Raw genomic sequence first — 14,266 nt, 5'->3', positions numbered from 1 at the left:
CGCCCGTTCTACTTGCAAATGCAGAAACTAGATAATTTCAAGTTCACCTGAATAGCTTCCCTGAAGAAAAAAAAATTAAGGTGACTTTCCACAGTCATATACAGCAAGCATAACAGCACCAGAAATCAACTACTTTAACCAGAGTGAAATTATGCTGGATATCCGTCACCGGAAGCTTAGACATGTTCAAAACTCGCCGCATTGAAAAGGGAAAAGAATAACAATTAAAAGGAGGGAATGGCTACCAACTATTTTCACATACAATTGGCACAAAACAGATGAATCTGTTATTCATCACGCCTTTCCAGCGCGCAACCAAAAGCAATCAATAATTGTATCAAGGCTCTCAGCGGCCAATGCACCACGGAAAATACAGAAAACAAAATACACCTGACAAAAAAAAAACGCATTACAGTAGAGTTCTATTTCTACCCAAACAGCTCAAGGAACAAAGGTGGAACAAATGCCCAATGATCGGCAGGATTTGCAATAATTACAATTCAAAATCCCAGGGCTGCAGCCACGTATCTACACATTGGAGACAAGAACAGATTTACATTGGCAATGCAATACCGCCTTAATTGGTTCCTTTCCCAGCGTTCGAAAACATAGTACCTTCGTCTTCAGAATATGGCCCACCCAAAACGCTAGATCCATCAGGCAGATTATCAGGCAAAGCGTTGGTATTATCACAGCCGCCACTTATATCTGCAACACTGTTGCCTATAGAGGACTCGGACAATGAAACCAGGCCCATGGTGGCAATTCTATTTGCAATAGCATCCACATCTCTGGTTCCTGTGTAAAGGCTCCAGCTTCCACCAGCAAGTATACTCGTCTGATCAGTATTGGTTAGCACAACTGGTAGGACATTCATGAATTGAGAATTGGTTTGGCTTGTACTGCTGATAAGCAGTCTCAGAGTCTCTCTCGCACCCTTCTCCACCACAGATTCAGCAGTTTCAGGAATCAATGGGTTTACAAGTCTTGGGTGCAAAGGTGGAATAGGACCTGCAATAGTCGGTCCAGCACTGACCAGGTAGCCTTGACCCGAGGAACAAACATCAATGAGTGGAATGTGAACAATGGGGTCACACATTAAAGGAGTGAAAGTTGGGATTTGCTGTGAACTCGGAATTGGCAACCGAACTAATGGGTCTGGCAGCAAAGCAGGAAAATCCAGCGAGGGGAAGTCAGCCAAACTGAGAGGTGGTATAGGGCTTAACAGGTTGGATGGTCTACCGGTGGATAATAATGGAGGAAAGGGGGGCAGTAAAGGTGATTCAACCGATGAGGTAGATATTTCTGAAGGTGTGGAAGGATATTGCAAACTCGATGTACCTTGGGGGCACCAACAATAGTACGGAGAGAAAACATGTGGACTAGACAGAACATGAGACACGGGGAGCTGAATTGGTGGCAAAGACAATTTACCAAGAGATTCAAGAACACTAGAGGGTGCCAAAGGGCAGCTCTTAGCTTCCTGCAATTTTTCATTCCCGGATTGATTGCAAGTCACATCAATGCTGAGTGGCAATGCAGCCATTATGTTATCAACTGCTGAAAGATGGTTGTCCACACGACGCCTTAACTTTTCCCTGGTGGCATTCCTTGAAGAAGACAAGCTTCTGGGTAGGCCCTCTTTGAAGGAACTTGATCTAGGACTGAGACTTCCCTGATAAGCTGAATTCGTTTTGACTGCCAGACTGCCAGTATGCCTGGAACGAAGAGACTTTGTTGTGGAGGTTGAATCAGAGACGTCCGGAGTGGTAGAAGAAGTGGCAAGAGAACAAGTAGAAATTTCCCTGCCATTGCTTCCCACAAGGAAGGCCCGAAGGTGAGTTGCAAAGCAATCAAGACGTGACTTGCTGATTCCGGTTAAATCAGCTATAGATGGTTTCCTCTTTAGTACATCTTTCATCTATTATTGAAAAAAAGAAGAAACATGCATTAGTAACCACTGAAAAATATTTCAAAGAACACACAGAGACAGACTGACACGTTATTGATCATATGGTAACTTTCTTGTATTTTCCCCCCTTCCAACCAATATTCACGTTCTGATTAATTGCGGAAAAAATTCAAGCGCGAGGAAGGAAGAAGGAAAATCAACTCCTGCAAACCTGGCTATTATTGATTGCAAAGTTGAGTTAATCATCATTTCTATAAATAAGAAAATATGCATAAATATTATTTGCAGTATTTCAAAAACATCATATAAAAGTTCCAAAGCTAAATTAGTTCTGACCAAACAGTGCACAAGTATGTGCACGCATAATCATCCCTGTTGTGCATACCTTTGCAAGTAATTCAATTCCCAAAAGTTTTGATTTCTCCGAGCACCAAAAGTAAAAAACTCTGCCATCTGAGATCTTTAAGTTGAAAGATCGGCCAGAACTGTCTGCAGGGATCTCATGAACTTCAACAGCAGGACAATGGGTTTTACTACTTAGGGTGAACAGCCTTTCTGTACTACCATCATCACCAATGAATGAGAGGCGCAGACCAGACGCTGGCAATAGTGTAAGATTTAAATCCCCCCTGAGAGAACAAGAAGAAATGGAAAATGATTTAGCAACACAAACCAAAAACTGCAACTAGAAACCGTGCAACATCTTGAATAAAATCATAATTAGCAGTGAATCTTTAAATGCACTATGTCAGCACATAAAGCTTATACCGAGTTCATAATTTTGAATTAATGACATGAATTTGCAGATGACTTGTATGTGCTAGTGAACAAAATTAATAAGTTTGTGAGGCTAGACAATATAATATCATTTTTAGTGTTTGCTAGATCTGCAGCCCTGTTGGATTGCATTATTGATCAGTTGCAGGTTCTTTTGACATACACCCAGAAACTGGCATATTGTAGCACATCTAGTAGATATCTGGATTACTTCCACTAAAAGCTTGTTCAATGGACCATGATAATTGCTCCTCCATGGCTTTAACATTTCCATACATCAACAATAATTTGACAAGTGTTCATTCCATATTCACTAATCTTTTTTCTTGAAAACCATCATTAAGTAGCATTGCTTGTGATATTATTAGCGAAAGTATCAAAAGTCAAGGAACATCCCAAGAATACCCTGAAACCATGCTCCAAATGGATTGTGATAAAAATCCTCCAAAACAAATTGTAAAGTTCATAACAACAATCTAGAAGACTTAACAAATACGAGAGGTAATACACATTCAAGAATGCAATGACAAGTTATAAAAGAGTGTCTTGCTGAACTCAAAGCATTTTACACGCAACCAGATTGCAAAGGCAGTATGCAGATTATATCATGAGGTTAGCATGAGGAAGTTAAACTGGTATGAAACTACTCACGCTCAGATTCTAATTCAGTTCAAATGTTCTTCCTATATATCCAAAAAGCAGTAGCAAGTTATATTATCGTATGTAGGAGATGAAACTACCTTTACTTCCTCATAATTCAGAGATCATAATAGAATACGCCCACTTTACCTACAAGTCAAAAGATATTTTTACTTGGAAGCATGAACATTATCACCACAAATAAGCTAAAACATTTAATCCTGCAAACTCTACAATTCATCAACTACAAAATATATACACTTTACAGCTACAGTTATGTTTAAAAATTAACTCAATGCTGATGGAAAAGCTCTAATGAAAAGTCAATGCTGTAAGAAAACTATCTAAGTATGTGCCAGAGTAATTAAAGGAAATACAAAGGTTAGAGAATTCTTTTATATCAATAACCACTTGACAAGGAATGACCACTAGACAAGTATTCACTTGGTCATACAGCATCATGAAGCAAAACCCATTATGCAGAATGTCATTTCTAGTCTCTAGATGAAGCAACCATAAAACAGCTGTAATCGACAGTCATTCCATAGGAGCCAAGCATTCATGTGAATTATGTTATCATACGATCCTTGTGACTCGAGTTCATTGAATTAATAAAGAAAAGAGTGCACAAATTGTCCTACTATCAGATGGTAATCCAAGAGGATAAAGTACAAGATGAATAATGCGCTTAAAGTACAAGATGATACTATTGGGGACCAGAACAGAGGAATGCATAAAACATATAAAAATTATTTCGAACATATGCGAAATGCACAAGGACAAGTTCACAAAGAGATATGGTTGGCGTATACATGATATCTGAAAAATACATCTGAAAACTTACAGGTACAATTACATTGATGATATACTGCAAACAAACATAAAGTATAGTTTAATTCAGCTGCCTGCATAGGATATTAATTGCATAACCGTGCGAATGGTTGGATCAATTAACATTAGACAGTGAAAGAATCATCACATTGGTTATATCTTCACACACTAAGGGGTTGTTCATAAATCAATTTAGCATGCCCTCACTTCACATAAATATAAACATAAAGCACCACAAAAGTAGTCTCACAAGTCAGAATATCAAGCTCACACAATTATATGAAACTATAAAATAACCCCAATTAAAGAAATCAGAGTACAATTTGAACAGTGTAAAAAATAGAACCGCAGCTGCAGCATAACGCGGTAGAATTAAAGCATTGGAAACAAGATAAGAAACATGTAAACATTCAACTACCAGAGTCTGTCACTGTTTCCACACACAAAACTCAATCAATACAATAACTCAAAAAACACAGCACATGAATGCACAGACAAAATAAACAGTACAATATCCGTATAGAATTCAATTACCTTATGGTAGTCGGGCACAATAGAGTCCCTTGCTTGTTAATCTTCCCAACACGAATCGAAACCAGAGGTATGCAGAAACACCTAGCTAGCATACCAACCTCTGACGGCTCAAAGTGCTATTCAACAGCACAAATAAAAACGAAATCAGACATCTTAATTACAATAGAAAAATAATAAAAACAAACAAATTAGTTACCAAACGTCATAGTTACCTGGCTGAGATGTGCTAAGAGCCGGTCCTCGGCCACGCCACTGGAAGCATTCAGTTTCAACAACGGCTTTAACCTCTCATCAGCTCTACAAGCTCCCATGACCTGCATGTCTAGCGCTTGCAGCCACTGCAAAACCCTATCTTCACGATTGTTCCTTTGAAGCAACAAATCTCCGTCTCCTTGGTCCACTAGAATGTCCGTCAATCGCTCCGTTAACCCAGCCTCACTTGGCTCGCTCCGCTCTGCCGAAACCCTGCCAGATCCCGCGGTAGAGGTTCCACCGGCGCTCGATATCGACGATGAGTCGTCGAAATCGTTAACGTTTGATTGTTCAACGCGATCTTCGTTGAATTCTTGCTTTCTAGAATTAGCCATCAGACAATTTTTTTAAAATTAATAAAATCCAGACTCAAATTCGAAACCCTAAGCTTCAGTTTCTCCTTGAAATGGAATCCGATTAAGAAATTAAAAAAGAAGAAGATCGATTTGTTGTTGTAAAGCAGGGATTTAGAGAGAGAAACTTAAGAGATAGTGTTAGAGAGAGAGAAAATATCTGGCACAGAGGAAATGCTGGTGGCGTGGAAAAATAAAGTGAAACGGAGGGAGTTATATAAATTACCTGCCGGATTCGAAAGAGTTTTTCAATTGCGATTTGTGTAGTTTATGTGTCCGGGCGTGATTTCATAGGAGCCACGTCAGCACTTCGGACGTAGAGGGAAGGCGATGTATGTGTCGCTTCATCAAGGTTATAAAGATTATATTTTTTATTTAAAAATATATTAAAATAATATTTTTAAAAAAAAATTATTTTTAATATTAATATATTAAAAAAATTAATAAAACAACTATGCAACTACAATGCTTAGGTAATCTTTTTAGGTCTAGAGACAGGGCTACGAGCCCAAAAGGATGGATGCTAATTGCTGGTTGCCGCTGGGGAGAGGAGGTAAGCCATCATTTGAAAGTCAGTTTAAAATGGAGGTTCGTTAAAAAAATATATTTTTTTTATATATTTTTAAATTATTTTAATGTATTGATATTAAAAATAAAAAAATATTATTTTAATATATTTCTAAATAAAAATATTTTAAAAAATAATTTCAACCACACTTCCAACAAATCCCTTAAAATGTTATATAAGTGTTATATTAAGATAACTTTTGAGATTGCAATTTAAAAATGTTATTTTTAGTTGTAGTTTTAAAAAATATATATTTGATTAAAATTATGGTGAGATAGATCTTTACATGAAAAATAAATAAAAAATAAATTTTTATAAATAAAAAAAACATGTAATTTTAGCTTACAAGAAACCAAGGTTATAAAGACAATTAGAAGACAAAAATAATTTAGCACACTAAATGATTTTAAAATAATAAGTTTACAAAAATTATATGTTTAAAAATATTGTAAGATAAAATTTTACATGTAAAATAAATAAAAAATAAATTATTTTTAATTTTTACAAAATGAATATTTAAAATATAATTATATGCAAGACCAGTATAAAAAATAAAAACTATTTATCTATTTTTATATGATTTTTTAAAAAAATAAAAACCATCACCATCCATCCTAGGTGGGCGACAAAAGTGCAAAAATAAACGGTGATTTGTGCTTGATAAATAGAGGAGAGACCGATTATAAGCGGGATATTATTTTGCGTTTCATAATCCTGAAACTACTCGATTTCATAAAGCTTGAAAGCGACAGATTCAACAGGAATGGAAAGTTAGTTTCGGGAGGCGGTTTTCCATGGACTGGGACGGGGACTAGTAGTTAACTACGTGACATCAAATGTTACTGTGGGTCCCACGTAAATAATTTTGATTTATTGACTGTGGAGAGGAATGTACAATTGATTTGAGGGGGAAGAAACGGCATATTCTCAATGCTGTTTTCAAAGCAAAAAGTCATCAAACCATTACTGTACTTCAAACAGTCTCTCTCCATGGCCCACGAAAAGATCAAGTAAAGCAGCATTGAGATGGACTATGACTATGGGCACCATAAAAAATATTTATAGATAAAAAATAGCATTGTTTAAGCAAATTGATAAAATAATACAGATTAAAGAAGTTTTAAGCGACCGGGGGGCTTAATATGTTAAGATGTCACTGGTATAAAATAGAGTATTTTAAAGAAATTGCTAAACGAGATGGTATGAATTACAACGGGAAAAAGGAGAGAAAAAAATATAAAAATACTCGTGATATCATAAAAAATATATATTAATAAGACATATATAACCACACTGAAAAAAAAATGTACAACAATCTTTACCCATAAGCAAATGAGAAATTACAATAAAAAAAAAGAAAAAAAGAAAAAAATAAAGAAAAAAATCCCAAAGATTAAGGGTGTTTAAAACCTGTTGTAGTCTGGTTTGTATTAAAAAATCAAATCAAACATTTTTTGCATTAAAAAAAAAAACAAATTGAACATGTTTTTTTAATTTATAAATTTTTTTATCCGAATTAAATCAAAAATCAATGGTCTGGGTTGATTTTGTTTATAGAAACCCAACTACTTTTAAATGGGTTTGTTTTTTAATTATTTAAATGACCCTATACTAAATTAAGCTTTGATAATTTCTTTTTGGGTTTAGTTTTTAGGGGGTTTTTTTAATTATTTTAGTTTTGAAATTTTTGACCGACCAGATGACTCATGCAACCAAAAACATTTAATTTTTCACATGGCATCAAATTTAATTATTCATACACTTGAATTATCCAATATCAGACATTAATTTTTCAATTTATATCAAATATTAGCCGCAAATCAACTTGAAAAAATTGAAACAAGCTGAATTGCTGCATAAAGTCCCGACTACACATCAATGGTCTAGCACATGGGTTCAATTTAACATATCTAAATCTCTTAACCTAGATCACAAAACCAGCAACAAGCACCAAAAAATCAACGAGTACAGGATAGTAAGAGTGTGTTTCCTGCATATTTCTGGCTTGATTGCAGAATATGGGCACTTAAAGGCATCCGACTAATTAAAGGGCAACGGATATAGTCGAAGGAGCCTGCATCAGCATGCACAAACCATGGGAATTTGCAGGCATTCGGCTGGAATCATATGAAGCATGCACGATATTTTAAAACTTAAAAACAGCTTGAAGTATCGCGTGTAGATATTCTTCATCAGATTTGTTTAAGACACTGGATTTATTTCACCGTATAAGCAGCATGTAATTATAATAATATGCTGATATTCAGAAATTTGAGAGATATGATAGGAGTGGGATATAAAATTAGGGAAATTGACACTGCTTGGTGATTACTGATCGGCATACTTTCAAAATTATAAATTGATGCAATTCTCAATGATTATAGTATTGAAATTAGAAATTGACGCAATTCTCGAAATTAGAAATTGACGCAATTCTCGAAATTAGAAATTGATACAATTCTCTACCGATAATTCATTTTATCAAAACGAATTCCTTCATCAAAACCCAATTTTAACCTTAAAAGTCTATAGAATTAGACAATTAAAACCAGCAATAAATTAAAATAAAATAAAAACATATCGAGAGATAATAGCAAGAGACCTAAGAGGAGAGGTCACAGCAATTGTCAAACAAATGAGGGAGATCGACAGACCAGAGAGATGGAGAATAAAGATGGAGAGTGTCACGGCAATTGTCAAACTGACGGGGGGTAATGAGAGAGAGGGGCCAGCGGAGGTGGGGAGTGGCTCTCAATAGTAATTTAGGGTTAGCTGAAAATTGTCTATTTATTAAATATTAGTTGTACTGATCTGATCTGACTTACCTGTTCAATTAATTTCAGTTTTTTAAAATCAAAACTAAATGCTTTTCCTTCTAAGTTGATTTTTTTTCTAGATTGGTTTTTTTCTGTCAATTTTTTTTTATTTGTTGGTTTTTTTCTTTACCATCCCTATGAAAAGTATGTTGAAGCTCCAATTATGTATAATCAGTATTATTAAAAAGATCTCGATGAGTTAAATGTTAGTCTTCACTTTTTATCTAAAGTTAAGACCTGCCACATGTAATTTATCTCGATCACCTTTGGTGATCTTATTTGATATCGTTGAATTTTATCTCGTTAATATCTTTTTTATGGTACTAATAAAGATGTAATCGGAGCTTCAATATACATTTAAGTTTTTTTTCTTTTTCTTCTCTTCTCATTATAATTGGTTACTTATCTTTAAAAAATAATTTAGTCCATTCCGATATCTTTTTTAGTATCGTTGAATTCATCTTATTAAAATATTTTTTATAACACCAACCAATAATATCGAGTTTTAACATCTCACTCTTTTTCTTTGTTTTCTCCTCTCTCCCGTCATGACTACTCATTTAACAATTTTCTTAAGACACCATGTTTCCATTAACATCTTAAAATGTCATGTTTTCTAACTATAATATGTATCCGATTGTGTTATTTTATATATAAAAAATTCTTAGCTTTTTTTTTTCAAACGAAATAAGCAAAAATACAAAAAAAAAAAAGAAGAAGAAGAATGGGGCGACTTTGCTCATTCAACAGAACGCAAACTCATTCCGGGCTACTGGATGAGGACGCAATTTACCGCATCCGATTTTTGCAAAGGTTTAATCGGGGACCATGGTAGTGTCCATGGGCCATTAACATGAGGATTGAGGAGCATCCTTCAACACACTGCTTGCCAAATGCCAAGTCAGCATTACAGTGAAGTACAAGGCGGCCGCATGTATATTTTTAGAAACACAAGAAAGCATAAAATACCAAACACTTCTTCAGCCGGCAATGACTTGTGATGTACTGGTCGGATGAAGATGAAGCGAAGCGAAATCAGGATTTTTTCCCTTAAAAAAATGATACAATTGGGTAAAAACTCCAGAAAAATAACACATTTTCTTACATAGATTAAAAAAATATTTAAAAAGTAAAATGGCGTAAACATAACTTTGTTTTTAAATATCAGTTTGTTACAATGTACAACCTTATTTAACTTAATAAAAATCAACCTCAAATTTTATAAAAATTTAATAACCATAAAATAAAATTCAAAATCCAATAACCAAGAAAGGAATGAAGATAATATAACAAGACATGAATAAAAAAAATAAAAAGAACAAATAAATCATAAAAAACATACTCTAAAAATCTATTTTTTACACAAAATGATTCTTCCACCTTAAAAAATCACCAAACAAGATTGTAATTAACCTAAAATTAATTATAAAACAAAACCCCTAACCAATTACAATCTCATTTAATAATTTTCCGAGATATAATTAAAATCATCTCGTCTATATTTTTCTTACAATACCGAGTATGTTGAAAAAACAATACATCAATGTATTCCTGGTGACTTATTCTTTCTTTTCTTTTCTTTTTCTTACCTTTTTTTTCTCATGCCACATCATATTCATCTATGTATCCCGGTTGCATGTTGTCTTCAAACTATATTGTTTTTCTAATACGTGTTATGTTTTCAAAATTTTTATTAAAGGGTGTTAGAATAACAAAAGACCCCAAATTCAGTTGGTTTGGCTCAAAATTTTCAAGACAACAACCATAATTTCAATGACCATCCATATCAAATCATAATATTGCCAGGCACTATCTGTATACCCATTAAACGGTCACATTCTGTCAAACTGGTACATCACTTGCTCTTCTTTGGTTCAGCTGCATAATCATTAATTAGAGCCTCAACATCTTTCCAGAACAGGCCCTCCACCAAAACTCCATCCTTGGTGAAGCTGTAGAAAAGAACTATGGTGAGATACCTAGTTCACTTCATTAAAATTTTGCGCGTGCACTTCATTAAAATTTTGTGGTGTGAGTGTCAGCGTGACAGAGAGATACCACTGGGTGACGCTTTTGGTAAACTGAACTGGTTTCCCTGCAGAAATTGATTTAGGATCTGCACTAGCTATGGTAAGCGTGTACTCATCAGAAAATCTTGGCAATTTTGAAGAGACCACTAAACCAGTGCTGGTGAAAGATCCCTGTACAAAAACGTTGAATATTGGGTTAAGCAGCCAAAAAAGGAGGGAGAAATTTTAGGAGATAGATTGGCTGGAAAATAATGAAATTTATGCTAATGAAAATTAAAACAAGTACGATTTTATGACAGAAAATGCACCTAAAGCATCTGGCAATATTCATAGACACCCACAAAAGCCAAAAACCCGTAGGCAGAATTCTTAGAGTCCATAAGAGAATCAAAAACAGATTAACATGATATATCAAATAAATTTATCTGGATATGCACATTTAAGAATAAAGCATGTTGTAGAATCTTGCAACTATTTCAGGTTAGGATTTATAAAGGGCAACTTCTGTAAAAGGTAATGAAACTTTCAGGCTCCGATTGAAAGTGTTTTTCAAAGTGAGCTTGGGCTGAAAAAAGCATCAAACTAGACTTCACTGTCTTTGATGTTTTTTCAGCCCAAACACACTTTTACAGTGAAGATCGATTGTGGAAACAGTGAAGTCTAGGACCATGGTATGGACAGAGGTTAGTCATGAGTTTATGCAACAAAATCTACAAGCATATCACCCCAGCTCGAATTCAACTTTACAAATACAGTGAGTGGTCAATAAGAAAGTCGAGAAAAATAAGCTAACCCAATTCTATATTTTTATTCTAGGGGAAAAATTAGATTAAAGAAAAAGGTCATACTAACTTCAAATAGGAGGACACATATTTAGCTAGTAGGTGGGAAGGAAAGGTTTAATCATAAAAGTCGAAATATATTACTTGTTTTCAGAGCGAGGGGAGAACACAGAAAATTATAACAACTTTCCCCCTCCTTAACACCCTAAGTTCGAAAGTAAAAACTGCTATCCTGCACAAGACTGGAATTAAGGAAACCCCCATCCCCCCAACCCAAAAAAAAAAAAAAATTCTCCCTTTCTCAAACAACATTGAAGAGTTCATTCTCCTTCCTTCCCTCTCCTCAAAACATCACCCATCAAAACATATTGTAAAAGAGACAAGAGAAACAGAAATTACAAAGAAGAGTTGCAATATGAAAATACATGCTCTTCACAGTGACAGAAAAAGGGTGAGAGCCCTCGAAAAATGCCTATCAACTAATCAAGATTGAGAAGTCAACAACAGACATCACTAGAAAACAATGGCTAATGTACCAAACCAAAAGGCAGAGATGACAAGTGTTGGAATGCTTAGGTATTGAATATTAATTAAACAATAAATGAAGAGTATGCAGAGATATAAACAAAGATGAGGAAAAAAGAAGCCATGTGCATATGCAGGAGAAATGCAGTAAAAATTATAATAGCTGCTTCTAAACTTAGCACACGGAAGAAGATTCAAAGTTGACCATTCGACACAAGAGCTAAAAAACACTAGTTTTTCAAACACAACTCGGTAAGAGGGGGATCCTTTAGCTTGGCTCAAATTCCAAAGTCTAAAAAACAAGAATATTGAGATTACGTTTGTACATCTAAAAATTATCCCATGCTAATCGGTCCTTACATGATATAAAATAGACATTAAAACACCAACAAAATATCTTACTAACAACCACATACACAATTTTTATTTAATAGTTGCAGCTACTGTAACAAAATGCATAGAAGTTAGAAGTTTACCTTGGGAGGATAAGTAACTAAGATAGCATTCTTCTCTTTTAAGTGGATGATCAGCTGCAACAATCCATTGAAGACTATATACTTGCCACAGTCAAGGATTAAACAAATCTGAGTTTAAAATCTTCACATTACCAATCAGTTCCTTTCAAACACAACCATGCATTTGTTTGCCAAGAAATAGAAAACAACAACTTTGAAACAATGTTTTTGCAGTGAGCAGTAAGAGACCGTACCCTACAGGCTTACAAAAGTAATGATTATTTCCATGAAAAGATAATCCTCGAAATCACTTCCCGAAAAATCCCATCCATTGAATGAGTGGATCCCACCGGGGTCACACAAATCCAATGGTTGAGATTCTTCGAAAAGCGATTTTGGGAGGATTCACGTTAAGATTAGCACAATTCTCAGTTTCACAAACATTAAGAATATGCTACCCAATAATTCATCCCCTAATTGAGTTCTTTTAATTTAAAAAACAAGCTTAAGATTCTAAATCTCAACCGGTTTCAAAAATTCAAAACTCAACCCAAAACAGGCCAGATAGTAGCACTGGAGAACATAAATTATTCATTGAAAAAAAAAAAAACTCCAATTTTTCAACCTGTCAAACCTGAGAAACATAAATTACTAAATTCTATAATTTCATTCGACACAATTGCAACCCACCAAACACAAATAAGAATCAAACTAAATTAAAATGAAATCACTGATTAAAAAGGATATAAAACGATGCATCCGATCAAAAATTCCCGATTCTGAGGGAACTTCTTGTTGTAGAACTGAGCAAAGAGAGCAATCACTATAATAATCGTCCCAAAAAACAACCTTATATTGCTCATCCTCACATCTTCTTCGTATCCACGACTCGTAACAATCTACAACTCAAAATATAAACATCACCGATTAGGAAATTGAAATCAACTATTCTATGGTGAGGAGGTTTAGGGTTTATGTTTTATGTGTTACCTCGGAGACGGATTCGTCAAGAATGTGCTTGATTGAGTGGTGATCTAAGAGATTTGCCTTCTTAGGTTTCTTGTTTGCCATTTCCGTTTTCTTTTCTTGCATTTTTTACAGGAAACGAGAGGGAAATCTGGGAGATATTTTTTCAAGTCAGTTTTGCTTGTGTAGAGGATTATAAGGCGTAGAAGAGACTCAAGCAAGACAGTGGTCGTTTTTCTTTCTAGTCTTGACTCTTGACTGTGCCTGGTGGGCAACTAATGCAAGGTTGTTGGGTTTTGGGAAGTGAAACGGCGCCGTGTTGACGTGTTTGATTATAAAGTAAATTATTTATTTGGTCCCTGTATTGTTAATGAAATAATTATTCAGTCCCTTTTCGAAACAAACTTAACATTACACCCCTATGTTTTTCATATCTGATGGCAACTTTGCTCAAAGAACTAACTTACAAAACTACTAAAAATTAAATGGTGACTTTCTCTTGTGTTCTGTGAATTGGATAAACGTCTACCCGTGTTCACGTTTGGTTATGAAGTAAAATGGCACCGTGTTCACGTTTGATTTTTAAAAAACAATAATTTCCTCCGTTTCACTACAATGGTGAAACTGTTATGTTACGACTAATAAAACTGATCGTTAAAACTTAAAAAATTGCTATTAACAATTGAAAAAGGCACTACAGAGTAGAATCATTATACTCATTCTCATAATTTTATTGTTTTCTATATATATATATATATATATATATTGGTAATTCACAACTAATAAAACTGTTTGTTAAAACTTAAAACATTATTATTAAAAGTTA

General features: G+C 34.5%; 2 protein-coding genes across 2 annotated transcripts; both read right to left on the bottom strand.

Annotated features, from left to right (window-relative positions):
* Positions 1-264: 264 nt before the first annotated feature.
* On the bottom strand, positions 265-5,524 carry LOC7490346 (uncharacterized). Its single transcript, XM_002315141.4, has 4 exons — positions 4,906-5,524; positions 4,694-4,809; positions 2,298-2,541; positions 265-1,921 (listed from the first exon to the last, which is right to left on the bottom strand). The coding sequence occupies exons 1-4, from the start codon at positions 5,278-5,280 to the stop codon at positions 578-580; spliced, it is 2,079 nt and encodes a 692-aa protein (XP_002315177.2). The 5' UTR covers positions 5,281-5,524; the 3' UTR covers positions 265-577.
* A 4,831-nt stretch (positions 5,525-10,355) lies between these two features.
* Positions 10,356-13,695, bottom strand: LOC7490345 (signal peptidase complex subunit 2-like). Its single transcript, XM_052456063.1, has 5 exons — positions 13,465-13,695; positions 13,222-13,373; positions 12,496-12,577; positions 10,741-10,883; positions 10,356-10,634 (listed from the first exon to the last, which is right to left on the bottom strand). The coding sequence occupies exons 1-5, from the start codon at positions 13,564-13,566 to the stop codon at positions 10,538-10,540; spliced, it is 576 nt and encodes a 191-aa protein (XP_052312023.1). The 5' UTR covers positions 13,567-13,695; the 3' UTR covers positions 10,356-10,537.
* Between the last annotated feature and the right edge of the window lie 571 nt (positions 13,696-14,266).

This window comes from Populus trichocarpa, chromosome 10 (genome assembly GCF_000002775.5).
Source record: "Populus trichocarpa isolate Nisqually-1 chromosome 10, P.trichocarpa_v4.1, whole genome shotgun sequence".
NCBI lineage: Eukaryota > Viridiplantae > Streptophyta > Magnoliopsida > Malpighiales > Salicaceae > Populus > Populus trichocarpa.
This window is presented reverse-complemented; position numbering and strand designations above follow the sequence as displayed.

Excerpts from the sequence above, each read along its gene's own strand:
- LOC7490346 (XM_002315141.4), bottom strand. The coding sequence starts at position 5,280 with ATGGCTAATTCTAGAAAGCAAGAATTCAACGAAGATCGCGTTGAACAA. Across the intron at positions 4,810-4,905 it reads TCTTAGCACATCTCAGCCAG|CACTTTGAGCCGTCAGAGGT; the intron begins GTAACTATGACG and ends GCTGTTGAATAG. Across the intron at positions 2,542-4,693 it reads TTGTGCCCGACTACCATAAG|GGGGGATTTAAATCTTACAC; the intron begins GTAATTGAATTC and ends TTGTTCTCTCAG.
- LOC7490345 (XM_052456063.1), bottom strand. The coding sequence starts at position 13,566 with ATGCAAGAAAAGAAAACGGAAATGGCAAACAAGAAACCTAAGAAGGCA. Across the intron at positions 13,374-13,464 it reads TTGACGAATCCGTCTCCGAG|ATTGTTACGAGTCGTGGATA; the intron begins GTAACACATAAA and ends TTTGAGTTGTAG. Across the intron at positions 12,578-13,221 it reads TTGATCGGATGCATCGTTTT|GTATATAGTCTTCAATGGAT; the intron begins ATATCCTTTTTA and ends TGACTGTGGCAA.